Source organism: Sturnus vulgaris, chromosome 27, assembly GCF_052056855.1.
Source record: "Sturnus vulgaris isolate bStuVul1 chromosome 27, bStuVul1.hap1, whole genome shotgun sequence".
NCBI lineage: Eukaryota > Metazoa > Chordata > Aves > Passeriformes > Sturnidae > Sturnus > Sturnus vulgaris.
This window is the reverse complement of record NC_142269.1, coordinates 5087526-5103073: the sequence shown is the minus strand read 5'-3', so window position 1 is coordinate 5103073 and position 15548 is coordinate 5087526. Positions and strand designations below refer to the sequence as shown.

Below are 15548 nucleotides of genomic sequence, written 5' to 3'. Positions count from 1 at the left end.
CCTGGTCCCGAGCCCTGTCCTGTCCCCGGGCTGTGTGGTCCCTGCTCTGCCCCAGGTTTTGCAAACACTGTGTTACCTGAGACCAAGGTCTGAGACTCTGCTTAAAGCCGAGTTTACATTTTCCTAAGAGACCCAGAGAGTGGAGAGCCAATCCTGACTGTGGCTAAGTGGAAGTATTTGCTGTTAGCCTATCCAACAATAGGTACAATAATATGTGATTAAAATTTTATAAAAATGCGTTGATCCACAATCTGCAGCAATTTCAGCCCTGTCCAGCCCCCCTGACCTGCAGTGGGGTGGGCAGTGCTCCCTCTGTGCCACTGAGCCCTGCGCCCACCATGCCGAGGGATCCTGACACGTTTTACCTTTCACCACATGGGATATTTGGAGATGATTTGGGGATGCAGGATGAATGAATGAATGAATGATCCCCGGCCCTGGGCTGCAGGTGCTCTCTAGAGGGCACTCGGCTCCCACTGAGCTGCCAAAGGCAGAGGCGAGAGGCAAAGCCAGCGCTGGGAGCTTGGCTCATCATCCCCTCCCAGCAGAGCCAGCCGGGGGAGGTGGCGTCTGCGGGATGTGCTGGGGACATCCCAGTACATCCCAGTGCCGCAGAGCACGGAATGCGCTGCCAGCCCTGCTATACACACACACACACACACATATATATATATATATATATGTGTGTGTGTGTATATATATATATATATATATATATATATATATATATATATATATGCACCAGCCCTGCTCCAGCTCGGCCGGTATTTGATGATTTGATGGTCACACTCGTAGTGAAGTTGATGTGACCGGTTTCTGCGTTCATTCTCCATTCTTCATTCTTCATGTTCATTCTTCAGGGATGGTGCAGGTGTCCCCCTGCCTCCTCAGGTGTTCTCCCGTGTGGGGTGCGTGGGACGGGCTCCAGACTGAAACTCCCTCCCCAGTTTGCTAATACCTGTTTGTTTTCCAAACGGCACTGGAGTATTTTGCGTTGTGTTGTTAGGTGGGAGCACAGTGAAAGCCAGGTTCTCCTCAAGGGTTGTAAATGTGCTGTAATGACCCTTTGCTAACGAGGGTCTTGCCGATGGAGCAGCAGCTGAGACCTCAGAGACTCAGCGGGGCCAGGGGCTGTTTAGACCCACAATGAAGCAGTTCCAAACCAAAGGGTTTGTGCTCTGAAAGTCTCCTACTGCTCTGACTCACCTAATTACTGCTCCTATCACAGCCACCATCGCTCTGTTGGGTGGTGGAGCTTTTGAAGTTGCTCTTTAATGTTTCATCACTACTCGGCTCTGCAATAGCGAATGAGTAACAGATCAGGCAGCATGTGGGCAGGAATTCTGCTTTTCCTAAAGGAGGGATGTTTGCTGGACTGGACACTCCTGATTACTCTTCCCTGGAGGGCAGCAGGTCACTGTCCATGCAAAGTCCAGCTTTAACTGACCAGTGGTGAATGTGCTGCATTAGGACCACTGGACACAAGAGGGACAGATTCCAGGGATATTCCCTGTGACCACACACCTCGGGGTGTGGGTGGACACCAAGATTACACCCTGTCTTGCAGAATAGTTCAGGAGAGGCGGGGACTTTCTCACTTCAAAACAGGTATTTTAAAACCCTTCACTTAAAAAAAGCCAAAATAGTTTTTGGCATAAGGGAATCACAGAATCATTTAGGTTGAAAAATCCCTCTAAGATCCTCGAGTCCAGCCATTCACCCAGCGTTGCCAAGGCCACCGCTTGCAGATGATTTTCACAGAATATCACTGAGATCTAAAACAATACTGTGTGTTTTGGGTTGTGGGAACAAATCCAAGCACACTGGTTAGGAGCCCCATGTCTGGAGAAGAATGAGGCACCATCTTCTGACAGAATTATTTCTAACTACAAAAATGCATTTACAGGAAATTACACTTTTCACTGGAAATTGTTGGAACTGACAGCAACCTCGAATATTTCTGGATGGAACTGCTGCCAGGCACCCACAGCTGTTAGTGAGGGGGACAAAAGATTCCAAACAATTGTGTGCTCATGACAGAGTGAACAATTATGAATTGTTGGGTAGGAATTACTTTTTGCTTAGAATTCTCAGTTAATCCACTATTAAAACAATAAACATGATAGGTTTCAACTGATCTAAATCAGATTTTTCCATTTTCAAACATCTAGCTTTTTATTGGATAAGAAAAAGATCCTCATCATTTCAATTTTAATGGAGAAGAGAACAGCTTCATGCTAAGTGTCAGGCAGCTGAAGCTCACTGGAATGAAGAGCAGAGTACAAACATGAACGATGTTCACCCTCCAACACAGTCACACTGCATGGCCTGGCTTTCTTTTCGACTATGGAGAAATCCTATGGGATTATCTGGTGTTAATAAAACTGCCTGATGAGCATATAATGGGAGTTGTTTTATAACATATAATTATGACAATGAGTCATATTCCCCAGGTAAATATTTCATAGTTTTTCTCTGTGTAGCAACATACAAGAATTGAGTTTTCCAACAAGACCTGACCAGAAGCAGGAAGGATAGAAAAAGATCCCAGTGAAGCACCAAAAAGGGTCCAGTTGTGACCCCACAAATGTGCTCAGCAGCCTCGGTGGTTTCTCCCAAACACAGCAGTGTGGGGAGGGTGTGGATGTGGAGCTGGGAAAGGTGGTCCTGGGGGCTGAGAGGAGCTGGGTGTGCTCACCCACACCCCCAGGGTGAACTTTGTCTCAGCCCCTTCCTGCTGCCACACTCCCAAAGGAAAAGAGCTCCATTCACACCTGGGATGTGCAGAGCACACGGAACGCTGCCATTGAAATGCTGAGTGAATTCCTGCCCATCCTGGGACAATTCCTGCCAGCTCTGGGTGAGCCAGGCTTAAATAGTCCATCCTCCTCTTTGGGCAGGAGCTCGTAACAGTTTCATCACAGGAAAAGGGAGAGGCCTCATTGCAAACAACTACAGAGCTGCCTGCCTCCTCCTCCTCTTCCTCCTCCTCCTCCTCCACACCCCCCAAATCCCCATCCCAGTTTGGCTCTGCCCGGTTTTTGGCTCTGCTGCGGTGAGCAGCACCAGTCCCAGATTCTGTAACATTTCACTGCCCCGTTTCACAGGTACCACTGGGGATCCTTCCAGCTCCTGGAGTTTATTACAATCACTTTTATGTGGTTTCCCAGCCCTCCAGCTGCACTTCAGCAGCATCTCTGGATTTTTCTGGAGACATTATCTAAGACCACCCAGGAAGCTCAGTGTTTCGAGGGCCTGGACAATGCTGTGAGACAGAACTGCAGAGAAAATCACCACCTCATAAAGCAGCTTCCACCTTCCAGCAGCTCTGAAACAAAACATTCCTTTCAGGAACCATTTGTTCCATAACTTCTATCTCTGATCCTGGCCAGGATTTCCAGACATAAAGAATCTGTCAGGCTTCTTCAGTTTTAAGGAACTGAGTTTCACTCTTAAAGTACATTACCTACAAAAGTTCTAGGGGAAAAATGGCACTAAATCTTCCTTTCATGTATTAAAAATGAAGCTATGAAATTGCACACAAGCATCCTCACTGATATTCAAACCATCGAAATATGTTCTTTTGTTGAGGGAAGACAGGAAGATTGTCTTCCTAACAGGAATGACTGATAGAGAAGATGTAATAAACACGTCTTCAGGAAAAAAAAAAAACAACAAAACATTTCTGTAGAATTATACAGAACAACATTGATTTGTTCCCATGTCTCTGTATTAGGGGTGTCAAAGCAACAGTTAAATGGGACATAACCCTGCTTCTTCTTGAGCAAAAGTAGCTGAAAGTATAGAAGAGAATTTCATGTGGTATGGGAGAAAAGGATCTCTCACTGGAGAAAATGATCCCTCACACTCCACTGAGTGTTGTGGTGAACCATTTAAATTTCTACAAGGCAGGGGAGCCTTGCTCCCTGGGATGTTTCTGAGACCAAGTGGAGAAGCAGGTGGAAGGTGAGGCACGTCCCATGTCCCCTGCGTGGGCCAGGGTGTGCTGGGAGGGGCCTCCACCAAAAGCTGTTTCCACAAACAGTTGCCGTAACAAACAAAACTTAATTAGCAACAACCACCACCACAAAGGCTGAGTGAGAAAACAGTAATACCCCAAATCAGTACAGGAAATTGGCTATCACACGAGTTCCACCTACAAGGTAACAGACTGGGATTTGCTAAGGATCAAATCTGGGCAGGAGAAAAGGGATGAGAGGTACCCAGGGGAGAAATGTCACAGTCTGAGGCTCAGGGTGCTCTGAGGGCTCACAGGGCAGATGTGCACTGAACTATCCACTGCACTGGGCAAAGATACAATCTTAAAAGAAGAAAATGGAAGATAGCAAATATTTCCTACTTTTGGTCATGCTGTGTCTGGGAATGGAAAACAAATCTGAAGGGAAAATACTGTTTTGATGTAGTTTATTGACTTAATCCCCAAACCAGGAACTTTACCTTTCTCCTCCAAGTATTGAATTTGTGCTGCAAAGGGAAAACATCCTGAAAAAATTCTGAATCCCCTTCAGGAACATGAACAATGACACTCCCAGCCATGTCAGGAGAGACCAGCCCCAAGCCTCAAAGCTTTCCCAGGTCTCTCAACCATCCTGTACCTGCATTTTGTTCAGGCACGTGAAGGGTTTTTCCCTGCAACAACCTGCCACACTTCCTTCCCTCAGCCTGACACAGAGCAGTTCTGCAGTTGTTGTGATACATTTCTCATAATTAATTGGTTATTTATAAAACCCAATTATAGAGGTGTGATTGAAATAATTGCTGCCACGTGGTATTTGCCATTATTCACTGAGTTTTTATGAGATATTACAAAGAAGTCAGAGTGGTTCTGTGTACCTACAACATGCATGTTTCAGTAGGCTTTCCAAAGGCATAAAAATAGAAAGGATGGCAAGTAAGGAGCATACATCATAGCACAACAATAAACCTATGAAAATATAAGTTGGCTATAAAAAAATCAGCCAGAATTCCTTGACAAATATCTGAGCATCAGAAGAGAGATAGGAACATCCATTGCTGTCCTGACTGTGTTGTTGTGGTGAGAGGGCTGAGACCAGGACGAGGTGAGTGGGATGAGTTTGTTTTGGGTGACTGTAAGCCATGCACTAGATCTCAATAGAGATCTCCCTAATTCAGAGCCACCCAACAGAAATTACACGTTTTGTGTTAATAAACAAATGGTCACAAACACTTAGAGGAAGGGTTAAGCTTCCTGCCACTGCCAAGCATCTCCCTTTAGCAAATTAGTGCTTGCAACCACACATGGAAAGCGGGTACTCCCTTCCACGGTGACACCCACCATCTCAGGTATAAATGCAGAGGAGGCTGGCTGGAACTTGGAGCTATGATTCCAGAACAACTGTAAGACCAGCTTTGACTTTTCACCTGAGTTATTTGCTGCTGCCACTATGAGCTGTGGCTCCAAGCAGCCCCTGAAGAGCTGCCTGCGGGGGAGCAGCGGTGGAGGGGGTGGAGGGGGCAGCTCGCATTCCTCGGTCTCCTCCAGGACAGTCACTTCCAGGACAAGTGGTGGGGGCAGGTTTTCTGGCAGCAGTTGTGGAGGAGGAAGCTCCCGGAGCAGCTGTGGTGGGGCAGGTGGTGGTAGCTATGGAGGAGGAATGAGCAGCAGCAGCTGTGGAGGAAGGCTGGGCGGTTATGGAGGGGGAATGGGCCACAGCAGCATGGGAACGGGCTTCAGGTCAGGAGGGAGCAGCTTTGGGGGTGGTTATGGAGGAGGCTTTGGTGGAGGTGGTGCTGGTTTCAGTGCTGGCAGCTTTGGCAGTGGTGGCTTTTATGGAGGGAATGTGGGAATTCTCTCCTACGATGAGAAGCTGACCATGCAGAGCCTTAATGAACGCCTGGCTTCCTACATGGAGACAGTCAGGAATTTGGAAAAGGAAAATGCTCAGCTTGAACAGTTAATCAGGGAGTGGTACCAGAAGCAAGGTCCTATTGGCCCAAAGGACTACAGCCACTATTATGGACAAATTGAAGAACTTCAAAAACAGGTAGGATGTTCTTTGCCAGAGAAATTTAAGCACTGACAGCCTGAGAGATTCACAGGGAATGTTTTCCTAATTTGTTGTTTCTCTTCTAGATTGTGGCTGCAGCTGTGGAAACCCACAAGGTACTTTTGGACCTGGATAATACAAAGATGACTGCAGAAGACTTTAGAATAAAGTAAATATATATTTCTCTTTTATGGGCATTGACTTCCTTCCTCCTGCTTTCCTGAACTTAGTTTCATATATTCATTCCATAAACAAATATCAATCCACAGGGACTTGGCTTCCTCCTGCTTCCATGGCAGCGCAATTGAAATAATTTGTGACTAACTAACTAACTAACTAGTAATGTTTTGGTATTCCTAGAGTGATCTTTGATGGGAATGTTGCCTATGGCTGCAGAGCCAGAACTTACAAAAAGTTTTAATTTTAAGAAAATAAAAATTGGGATTTTCTGTCATGGAAAGTCAGGTTAACCAGATAGATGGAATCTGCACAAAGTTGCAGTAAGAAGAGATGATGAAAGAGACCACAGAACACATTTTAATATTAAACTTTGATATTAATATTAAATTTTACATTTATTTAGTAAAAAGAATAACTTTATGTTATTAAGTAATATTATTAATTGTTAAGTACTGGCTGATGATTTCCTAATTGCGATGGCTGAGAGATGCTGCGTGCTCCAAAGTACAGACACAAAACCAGAGACTGATATAGGAATAGGTGAATTTTCCATCAATAATGTCACTTAGAGGAGGAGGATGAGGTGCCAGGAGCAGGGCTGACCTCTCTGCACTGTCCCTGGTGCAGGTATGAGATGGAGGCCGGGCTCCGGCAGAATGTGGAGGGCGACCTCAACAGCCTGCGGCCCTTGCTGGACAACCTGACCCTGACCAAGTCTGACCTGGAAATGCAGTTTGAGTCTCTGAAGGAGGAGATCATCGACCTCAAGAAGAACCACGAGGAGGTAAGAGCCAGCTCCTTGAAACGCACACTGGAGATGTGGGAAGCTGATACCCCGCGCTTGAAACACCGACCAAGGGGCTGAGCTCAGCCCCCTCAACAAGCAATGACTGGAAAGTCAAGGCTAAATAAGTGCAACACGACCCCCCAAAATATATATATGTGTGTGTGTGTTTATATATATGTTGTTGAAATTTGTGTTCATTGCCCTTGGGCCTGGGTTTTCTCTGCAGGAAATGAAACTGCTGCAATCCCAGTCCAATGGGGATGTGAATGTGAAGGTAAACGCTGCTCCAGGAGAGGATCTGCTGAAAAAACTGAATGAGATGAGGCAAGAATACGAAGCTATTATTCAGAAAAACCGTGCAGAGGTTGAAAAGTGGTACGAAAGCAAGGTAAATGGTGACAACTCTTGGTAAGAATTTCCTGTAGAGGAATGACACATCATCCATTGCTTTTACAAAATATCAGTAGAGTCCCTTTGGTCAAAATGAAGTAAATCACGTGGGCTTGAACTGCTCTGGCAGAGCCACACAAGCAAGTTTAACAGCCCCATTCTACCAGAGGCCCTTCTGCAAATTGTTGTGTTCTAGATGGTCCCATGATAAACTGCCCTGTTTACACATGTAAGTAGAACTCTGAAACTCCAATTCCCTACATTAATTTTTCAGATGGAAGAAGTGAGTCAACAAGTCCACTCAAGTACCCAGGAAATAGAATCAAGCAACCAACAGATCTCTGTGCTGAGACGTGAATTCCAGAGCCTGGAAATTGAGCTGCAGTCACAGATCAGCATGGTAGGTAACAACTGCTCCTCACCCCCTGATATGCAAAGAACTGAGGAGCTGCTGGAATGCCAGGATGTCAGCTGTGACAGCCAGCGAGGATCCTTGGCACATTCAACACCATGTGGGACTTTTCTCATGTTGGGCATAAGAATGATCTAATCCTGCCACATTCCCATAAACACTGCACTTTGTTTTTCCTTTGCAGATAGACTCTCTGCAGTCCAACCTGGAAGACACGGAACGGCGCTATAACATGCAGCTGCAGCAGATCCAGAGCATGATCGGGCCCTTGGAGGAGGAGCTGGCCAGCATCCGCTGTGAGATGGAGAGCCAGAACGAGGAGTACAAGATGCTCCTGGGCATCAAGACCCGCCTGGAGCAGGAGATCCAGCAGTACCGGGCCCTGCTGCAGGAGGGGCATCAGGGTGTTAGGTACAGACATCAGTTAATTAATTTCCTGTACTCAGCACTGGTGGGGCTGCACCTTGAGTGCAGTGCCCAGTTCTGGGGCCTCAGTTGAGGGAGGACATTGAGATGATTGAGCGTGTCCAGAGGAGGGAATGAGGCTGGTGAGAGGCTGGGAACACAAACCCTGTGAGGAATGGCTGAGGGAGCTGGGGTTGTTCAGCCTGGAGAAAAGGAGACTCAGGGGTGACTTTATCACTGTTACAACTCCCTGAAAGTTGGCTGTAGTCAGGTGGGGTTGGTCTCTTTCTCCTAACTAACAGAACGAGAGGATACAGTCTCAAGCTATGCCAAGGGAAAATTAGGTTGGATATTGGGAAAAAGTTTTTCATGGAAAGAGTGATAAAGCACTGGAATGGTCTGCCTGGGGAGGTGGTGGAGTCACCATCCCTGGATGTGTTTAACAAAGCCTGGATGTGGCACTCGGTGCCATGGTCTGGGTGAGGTGTTGGGGCATGGGCTGGACTCGATGATCTTGGAGGTCTCTTCCAAACCAGTGATTGTGTGAATTCTGTGAACTTTCTATCGATGCAATCAGGGAAAGAGGACAGCAGCAACATTTGTATTAGGAACTGGTGTAAGGGATTAATCAACATATTTACCATAAGCACAAGAATTCACATGGAATGTAAATCTTAGCTGGCAGCATGCAAAGCTGTACTTTTACAAAAGTGTTTAGAATTGTAATTTGCCATTTCTTCCTCTAAGTACCATCAGGAAGTGCCATTATTTGGGAAAATGAAAGGTAAGAAAGAAATAACACACTCCTTCCCCCTTACAGCACTTCACAGGGAGGAGCTGGTGGTGGATCTTCAGGAGGAGGAGGTCATGGAGGAAGTAGTGGAGGAGGAAGCTGTTGGTCCTCAGGTGGAGGAAGCAGTGGAGGAAAAACTGGAGGATCCTATGGAAGATCTTCCTCTTCTGAAAGTGGAGGAGGAGGGAGTGGAGGAAGAACAGGAGGTGGAACCTGTGGTAAAACTTCAGGTGGAGGAGGTGGCAGTGGTGGAGGAGGAGGGGGTAAATCCTGCCTCTCCCGCTCTTCATCTTCCCAGTCCCAGCCTGGCGACTCTTGTGAAAGCCCAGGTAAAAATGGAATTTAAAAATACATCCTGTAATTCACAATTCTCTCTGAATAGCAGGAAAGGATGTAACAACTTCCATCCTGGAAATATTTTTGCTATTTTTTCCCTGATCTTGTTTTAAGACCACTCTGACATTTGTTCTTAGTGACAAATCAACATAAGCAGCACAAAGGATGGCATGAAGAGTTGTGTCAGAGGATGGGTGAAAAGAGGAAATGGAGGGGGAAAAGGAAAATGGTGCCAAATCCAAAGTATGCAGGGAACTAGAAAAGTCAGAAGTTAGAAATGTGGCTGGCATTAAGCAGGGGTTGGTTAAAACGGGGTAGAATAGTTGGAACACCCCAGACATTTAAAATATTAGGAGCATTGGCTGCAAAATACTGAAGCAGCAAAAGATGGAGAGTGACCAAAGGGTCCGATCCATATCTGATTTCCTGGCTCTGGTTCCAGGAAGTGCTGAAAACATGAAGCTCTGCCTGGAAGGAAACAAAACATTGGAGAGAGGAGCAACCATGGAGGAAGTGTCTGAAGCCATAAAACACATGAGACGGGGTAAGGGTCCAGGTCCTGGCAGCACTTCAGACAAAAGCCTGAAAATGGTGAAAATGAGCAGGAAGATGTAATTTTTAAAAAGATTCAATTCCACTTTTGATTTTTTATGAAAAGACGGAAAATCGTCCTGCTTTGAGGTTTCAGTTTACTCCTTATAATGACCAGGTTCAGTCAGGCTCTGTCCCAAACACAGTTGCCACTGCAGACTGACAGCCAGCCATGACATGAGACTTGGCTCTCACCCAAAAGGCCTGAAGCCATCAGTGCAAACACTAGGAACGCTGCACAGACACTCCTGATGCTGAAAACAAGGCAGTGAATTCAGGATTTTGTGTCATGAGGAAGATTATTTGGTAAAATTTGGTGTAGATGTGCTTTGGTTTTTAAAAAAATCCTACATAAGCTCTGCAAACTCCTCCGCAAAATTTTATTCCTCTGATCAAACATCCTCTGCCCTGCAACACTTCAGCATATATTAATGTTTGGTAGGCAAGATTAAAGTATATTATGTGCCATCTCTCTTTAACTCATAAAAATCTACTGTAAATATCCATACACACACAAATGCAGATTTTAAGTTCACTTGTATTTGGTTTGTGTGCTGCAGCCACTGTAAATTTAAAGTGATTTGATGGCTGGAACAGAAGCAGATCCATGTAGTTAATTGCTAAATCTGTACACACACTGTATAAACTCAGGTCTGACACAGTCTGGACCTTTCCAGAAGGTTGGGAACAACCCTGGTGCACTGAGAGCTGCATAGGTGGTACTTAGGAAGTAGCATAAGGTTAAAAATGCTGAATTCTTTGAAGAAATTATTGTTTTCCTCCATCTTTCAACAGGGAGTTTCAGAAAGGCTGAGGAGTGATCAGCAAGACCAGCATCTTCCACTGCACGATCTCCCAGTGAGGCCTTTGGACCAAGCAAGACTCCACTGAGCATGGCTGAACATCCCCTGCCACGAGCAGGAGCGAACCCTCGTCCAACTGACTGCACACTGCTCACTCCAGGGGCTCCTCGGAGCTCTCTGGGGGTCCTGTCTGCTTCTTCCATCTGGGTTTCTGTTCTGAATCACTGTTACCTGAGTTAATCTCTACCGTGATTGGTGTTCTGTGGAATAAATGCTAATAAATCTTTGCTTCTCTCTGACGCAACCAGAAAGCTGTGTCTGGTCCAAGTTCCTTTAGCAGAGATTTTTGTTTGAATCAGTTACAAATATCAAGCCCTACCTCTGGAGACACATGAAGTGTCAGATTACCCATAAAACCCTAAGTTTTCAGTGACATATTCATCACTTAAGACTCACTGGGCAAAACTTTGCAGTCTGCACTGCCAGAACAATGCTCTACTGGTCCCTGTGGTGGGAAAACTCAGTCAAAACCCTTCTGCTATTGAGGGTGGGTTTAAGGAACTGACTATTCCCTATAAAACTCCTTTAAAATATGAACTCTGTTGGGAATTTCACTTGAAAATAACCTAGAGGGTTTCTCACACAACAGCTGCTCACAGATATATCCTTCCTCCTGTGCACTTCTTCCCTCACCTGCTTAAACCCAAACAGAACGATCACTCTATGATTCTTTCTCTCTCAGTTTTAGGACCATGAGGTTTGTTTTTTTCCCTCTGAGGAAGGCATCACCCATGGGAGAATGTTGGGAAACACACACTGAGTGGGAGACCGTGGGAACGGGAATCCTGAATGCCTGAGTTCCAGGCAGATCCGTGCCAGTGATTCACAGTGTTGCCTTATGCTGGGCTCTCAGCCATGAATTAGTATTGGAAAACCAAAAAAAAATCAGATTTTTTTTTCCTGACCAGTGTCTCTCTGGGTGCTGGAGGAACCAGCTCACCTGCATGAAGGGCTCCTGCACACACAAACACGTGCTGATGCACCTGGCCTGACACCACAGAGATGGTGGGGATCGTTTGCCAGGATACCCCCAACTCCCACCTGTTGCAAAATCACCTTCTTCATTTTTAACCCCTTGAAGCATCACATCACACTTGTCTGTTTTGCTCCTTGTCCCCTGAGCCTACTTTCTCCAATTGCTCTGCTCGTTTTCCACCTCTGGCAGGTGGTGACAGCTATTTTCAGACCTGTCTGGTCAGGGTACTTAAGGAGAAGCCCAAATTAAAGAATACTCCCAGTCCAGGAGCCCTGTTTCTCATAGGAGCCTGCCAAGTTAACCTTAAAAACATTCCTGCTTAGTGCCTGCTTCTGGCTGTCCCAAGGTGATTTACAGGCCATCACCTGGCCTCTGGCCTCACAGTGACACCCAGGAGGCTGTTGGGGTGGCTGGATATGATTTACTCAGAGGAGCAGCCTGTCCATGCTGCTCTCTGCCACTGTGGTACCACTGACACCTCTTGTTCCTGTCTTTCTTTCCAAAAATATAACTTACTTTTAGTATTTTACTGCTGGTTATTGAATTCTCGGGCATCTCTGCATTTAACCTTGCAGAAGAAATTCTCCTGAATTGATCCCTGAGGGAGCAAAGCAGAAACTGGAATTTGGAGCGTGGGAAGGGCAGTGAGGCAGTTCAGGGGCTGAGAACCCAGGGCTGAGCACAGACATGTACAGGGGTGCAGCGTGTTGCAATACTCAGTGCAGTTCTGCTGCTGATTTAAATGCTTATTTTGATATAAGTAACAATTTCTGAGCCATAAGAATAAATAATATACTACTACTACTTCTGCTACTCAGCATTGATTGTGCTGTCTTTTCTTTATCTACAATCTGTGGCTTTCTTAACAAGATGTTTTTATAATGGTTATACATTTAATGAGTCTGCATCTACAGTCAGCTTCATAATATGGTTTATTGAATACTATGGTATGTGACTAAATACAAACCACCAATAAACTCATATGAAATCCCTTACTTAATCATGGCATTAGCACTCATGACAGACAAAAAGCAGACTAAAATGAGATGGTTTCTTACCAGACCCCAGAAGAAAAAGCCAGTTTTAACTATTCTTTCCTTTTTACATTTTGCATTACCAAATCTGCACCTGGCTTATCACTGGCACTTGCTTACTGAGAAAACAGGCTTACATGGAGGAACAGAGCTGGAAAACTCAAAGCATTGCAAAGCAGGAGTAAAAAATACAAACACTGTGGTGTCAGGAGTAAAAAATACAAACACTCTAGTGTCAGGTGTCAAAGCTTAGGGCAGGCTCAAAGTGGGGCAGCAGCAATCCTGAGGAGTGAGGAGAACTTTGCACTTTTTATTTGCATGCATCTCATTAGTCATTAATCAGCATAATAACCTTTAATTTTATGAGCACAAAGTGTTGCAATTGGGATACTTATCTGGTGCTCCTATTAGCGCTCTGAGAAGTTAATTGTGGTACGTGTTGGAACAGGACCTTCAGAGCAACCTAAGGCAAAAAGCAACGTGCACACACTCCTGCATGTTTGGTTTCAGAGCTGCCAAGCAATCCATGTGTCCATTTGAAGGCACAGATATAATTTCCAAATTGCCTGTGTGTATATTGTGCTGATGTCTCCTTTGTTGAGCATTCACTGTCAGCCCTGTTAATTGCCAAATGCTGCCCAGGCCATCTTCATGGGCTGCAGGATGAGTACAGCAAGTAGATCATGTCACTGCACTGTGGGGGAAGGCAGAGCCCACCTGGGCTGTCCCTGAGTGTGTAAATCCTCTGCAGAGCTCAGCCCAGCATGACTTTCCTCCCTGGGCTATGCTGCAAGGAGAGCAGATGCCATGTTTTTTCTTCCTGTGGAGAAGTCCTTATAGCCTGACAAGGGGAGATTCCTCTCCCTAGAGTGAACTGAAAAAGATTATTTGTAAATTGGTAACTGACTGAAGTGTTTCTGTATGTTGTTGTTAAGAAGGAGAAGATGGTGTGGGAGAGGGGAGGAGAGGTGGTCTGAAGGTTTTATTCTGAATTTATTATTTCTTTATGTTGTTAATAAAGTTTTCTTTATATCCTATAAGTATTAGGCCTGCCTTGCTTTTGCTTCTAATCCTATCTCACAGCAGAAAATGAGAATATTGAAATTGGCAAATCTAAACTGCTACACTAAATTGATGTTTCCTCTCGGTTTTAAACTGAAACCAAGACAGATGTCCTCCTTCCCCACCCCACATGAGCTGCAGCAGCAGAAGGTGCCACACCAGTGGCTCCACAGGCTGGGATCCCACTGTCCATGGCTGCTCACTGGACACTGACCAGAGCCACCCAGGTGTGGGTGCCCACAGCTCCGAGGGGCTCTGAGGCTGCACAGCCCAAATGTACCGAGGGATCTGAACCTGAGAGAGAGGCAGGAACCTTGGCAGGTGTTGCGACCATGATGTTCTGTTTTGGTACCAACAAAATGAATTATTCCAATCTAATTGCTTTCACCCTGTAGGAGACTGGGGAAATGACAATGGGACCACTCTGACTGTGGCCCAGAAACTGCTAGAAACGCTGAGAGGAGGGAATTAGCAGCCTGCAAAGTGTCCCCAGCTGTGGGGCACACACACTCTGACCCACAGCTCTCACAGCTACGTGGCAAAGCCCATGTGTGCATTTTTAGGATCTGAGGAACAGCTGTTCTTCCCATCAGCCTCCTTGCATGGAAGGTCCAGGTTATCCTGCACAAAAGGTTGTGCTGGGAGAATGCTGGAGGTCTTAAACTTCACTGGCAAGCCCACTGCTTCCTTAGGAGTCCTTGTTTGCTTTGCTGGGTTTAATCTAAATTTCTTCAGAAACGACAGTGATTTCACTAGAACATTCTGAGCTGAAGCAGGAATGAGTGAGTGCCGTTTCTGAGGTGAAAACAGACCCTATCTTCTTATAAAAATTTCTGATAAGAGTGATGGGGAGAAGCCATTAAATAGATGAAAAGAAACTAGTATTTTCCTGAGGCAGCAGAATGACATTGAGTTAAGGGGAAATGTTTCATTTTTTCAGCACAGAGGCACAAAAGGGAGAACACATTTTCTCCAGGTCTGTTTGGAATGCAGCAGCTCCAGCCTGTTGGAAAAGTCTCCCAGTTCTGCAGCATGGGCTGCTCCCAGGGTTTGTCATCACTCTGGTGATTGGGAGTCACTTTTTTCACACTGATCACGGAGTCCTGATTAAAAGGAGCACAATAACAGAGTGAGAGTGAAGGAAGGTTGGCTGGGCTGAAGCGTGGCAGGTGCTGAGCTGGAGCAGAAGCACAGTCGGAACATTCTGGCACTCTGAGGCCGGGCACTGCTGGTGGCTGCAGTAATAAAGGTCCTTACCCTGCTCCCATTGGGAAACAACAATGTTATATAAGATATGGATGCTGCATCAACACAGAAACATTAATGATTCAACTGTACATCACATATGGGAAAGAGACGAGAAATGGTCCTAAACCTGATGGTTCCTTTTTAGGTAATTCCATACATTTATATCATCCATATAATATATTAGTGAAAAGCACAAGAGAACAAAAATCTTTAAAGGCTCTTTTAATGAGCTCAGAAATTAAAAATTCATTCTGTTCCACAGAACAGATCTCTGGTTTACAAGTACTTGCACAGGCAAATATTTAAAAATGAGAAATATTTTAGAAATCAGCCAGGAGGGAATTCAGTGAGTGCAAATTTACAGGAGGATGAAGTATTCATAGTTCACCTGTATTTTTCAGGCACTTCAGTGTCCTGTTCCAAAGAGACACACACTGACTGC

The 15548-nt window shown here is 45.5% G+C and overlaps 1 protein-coding gene and 1 long non-coding RNA gene across 4 annotated transcripts in view; one reads left to right on the top strand and one right to left on the bottom strand.

The window, feature by feature from the left end:
* Window positions 1-15548, bottom strand: part of LOC148221082 (uncharacterized) — a 154777-nt gene that overhangs the window by 49423 nt on the left and 89806 nt on the right. The window lies entirely within an intron of this gene.
* On the top strand, window positions 5378-11028 carry LOC106858662 (keratin, type I cytoskeletal 19-like). Its single transcript, XM_088179684.1, has 8 exons — window positions 5378-6026; window positions 6116-6198; window positions 6837-6993; window positions 7223-7384; window positions 7661-7786; window positions 7983-8209; window positions 9024-9325; window positions 10719-11028. Exons 1-8 carry the CDS (start codon window positions 5427-5429, stop codon window positions 10742-10744), a joined length of 1683 nt encoding a protein of 560 aa, XP_088035810.1. The 5' UTR covers window positions 5378-5426; the 3' UTR covers window positions 10745-11028.

What these genes read in the sequence shown, in the direction of transcription:
- LOC106858662 (XM_088179684.1), top strand. Translation starts at nt 5,427, where the DNA reads ATGAGCTGTGGCTCCAAGCAGCCCCTGAAGAGCTGCCTGCGGGGGAGC. An exon ending in TCAAGAAGAACCACGAGGAG is followed by an intron (nt 6,994 to 7,222) that starts GTAAGAGCCAGC and finishes TTTTCTCTGCAG; the next exon opens with GAAATGAAACTGCTGCAATC. An exon ending in CGACTCTTGTGAAAGCCCAG is followed by an intron (nt 9,326 to 10,718) that starts GTAAAAATGGAA and finishes ATCTTTCAACAG; the next exon opens with GGAGTTTCAGAAAGGCTGAG.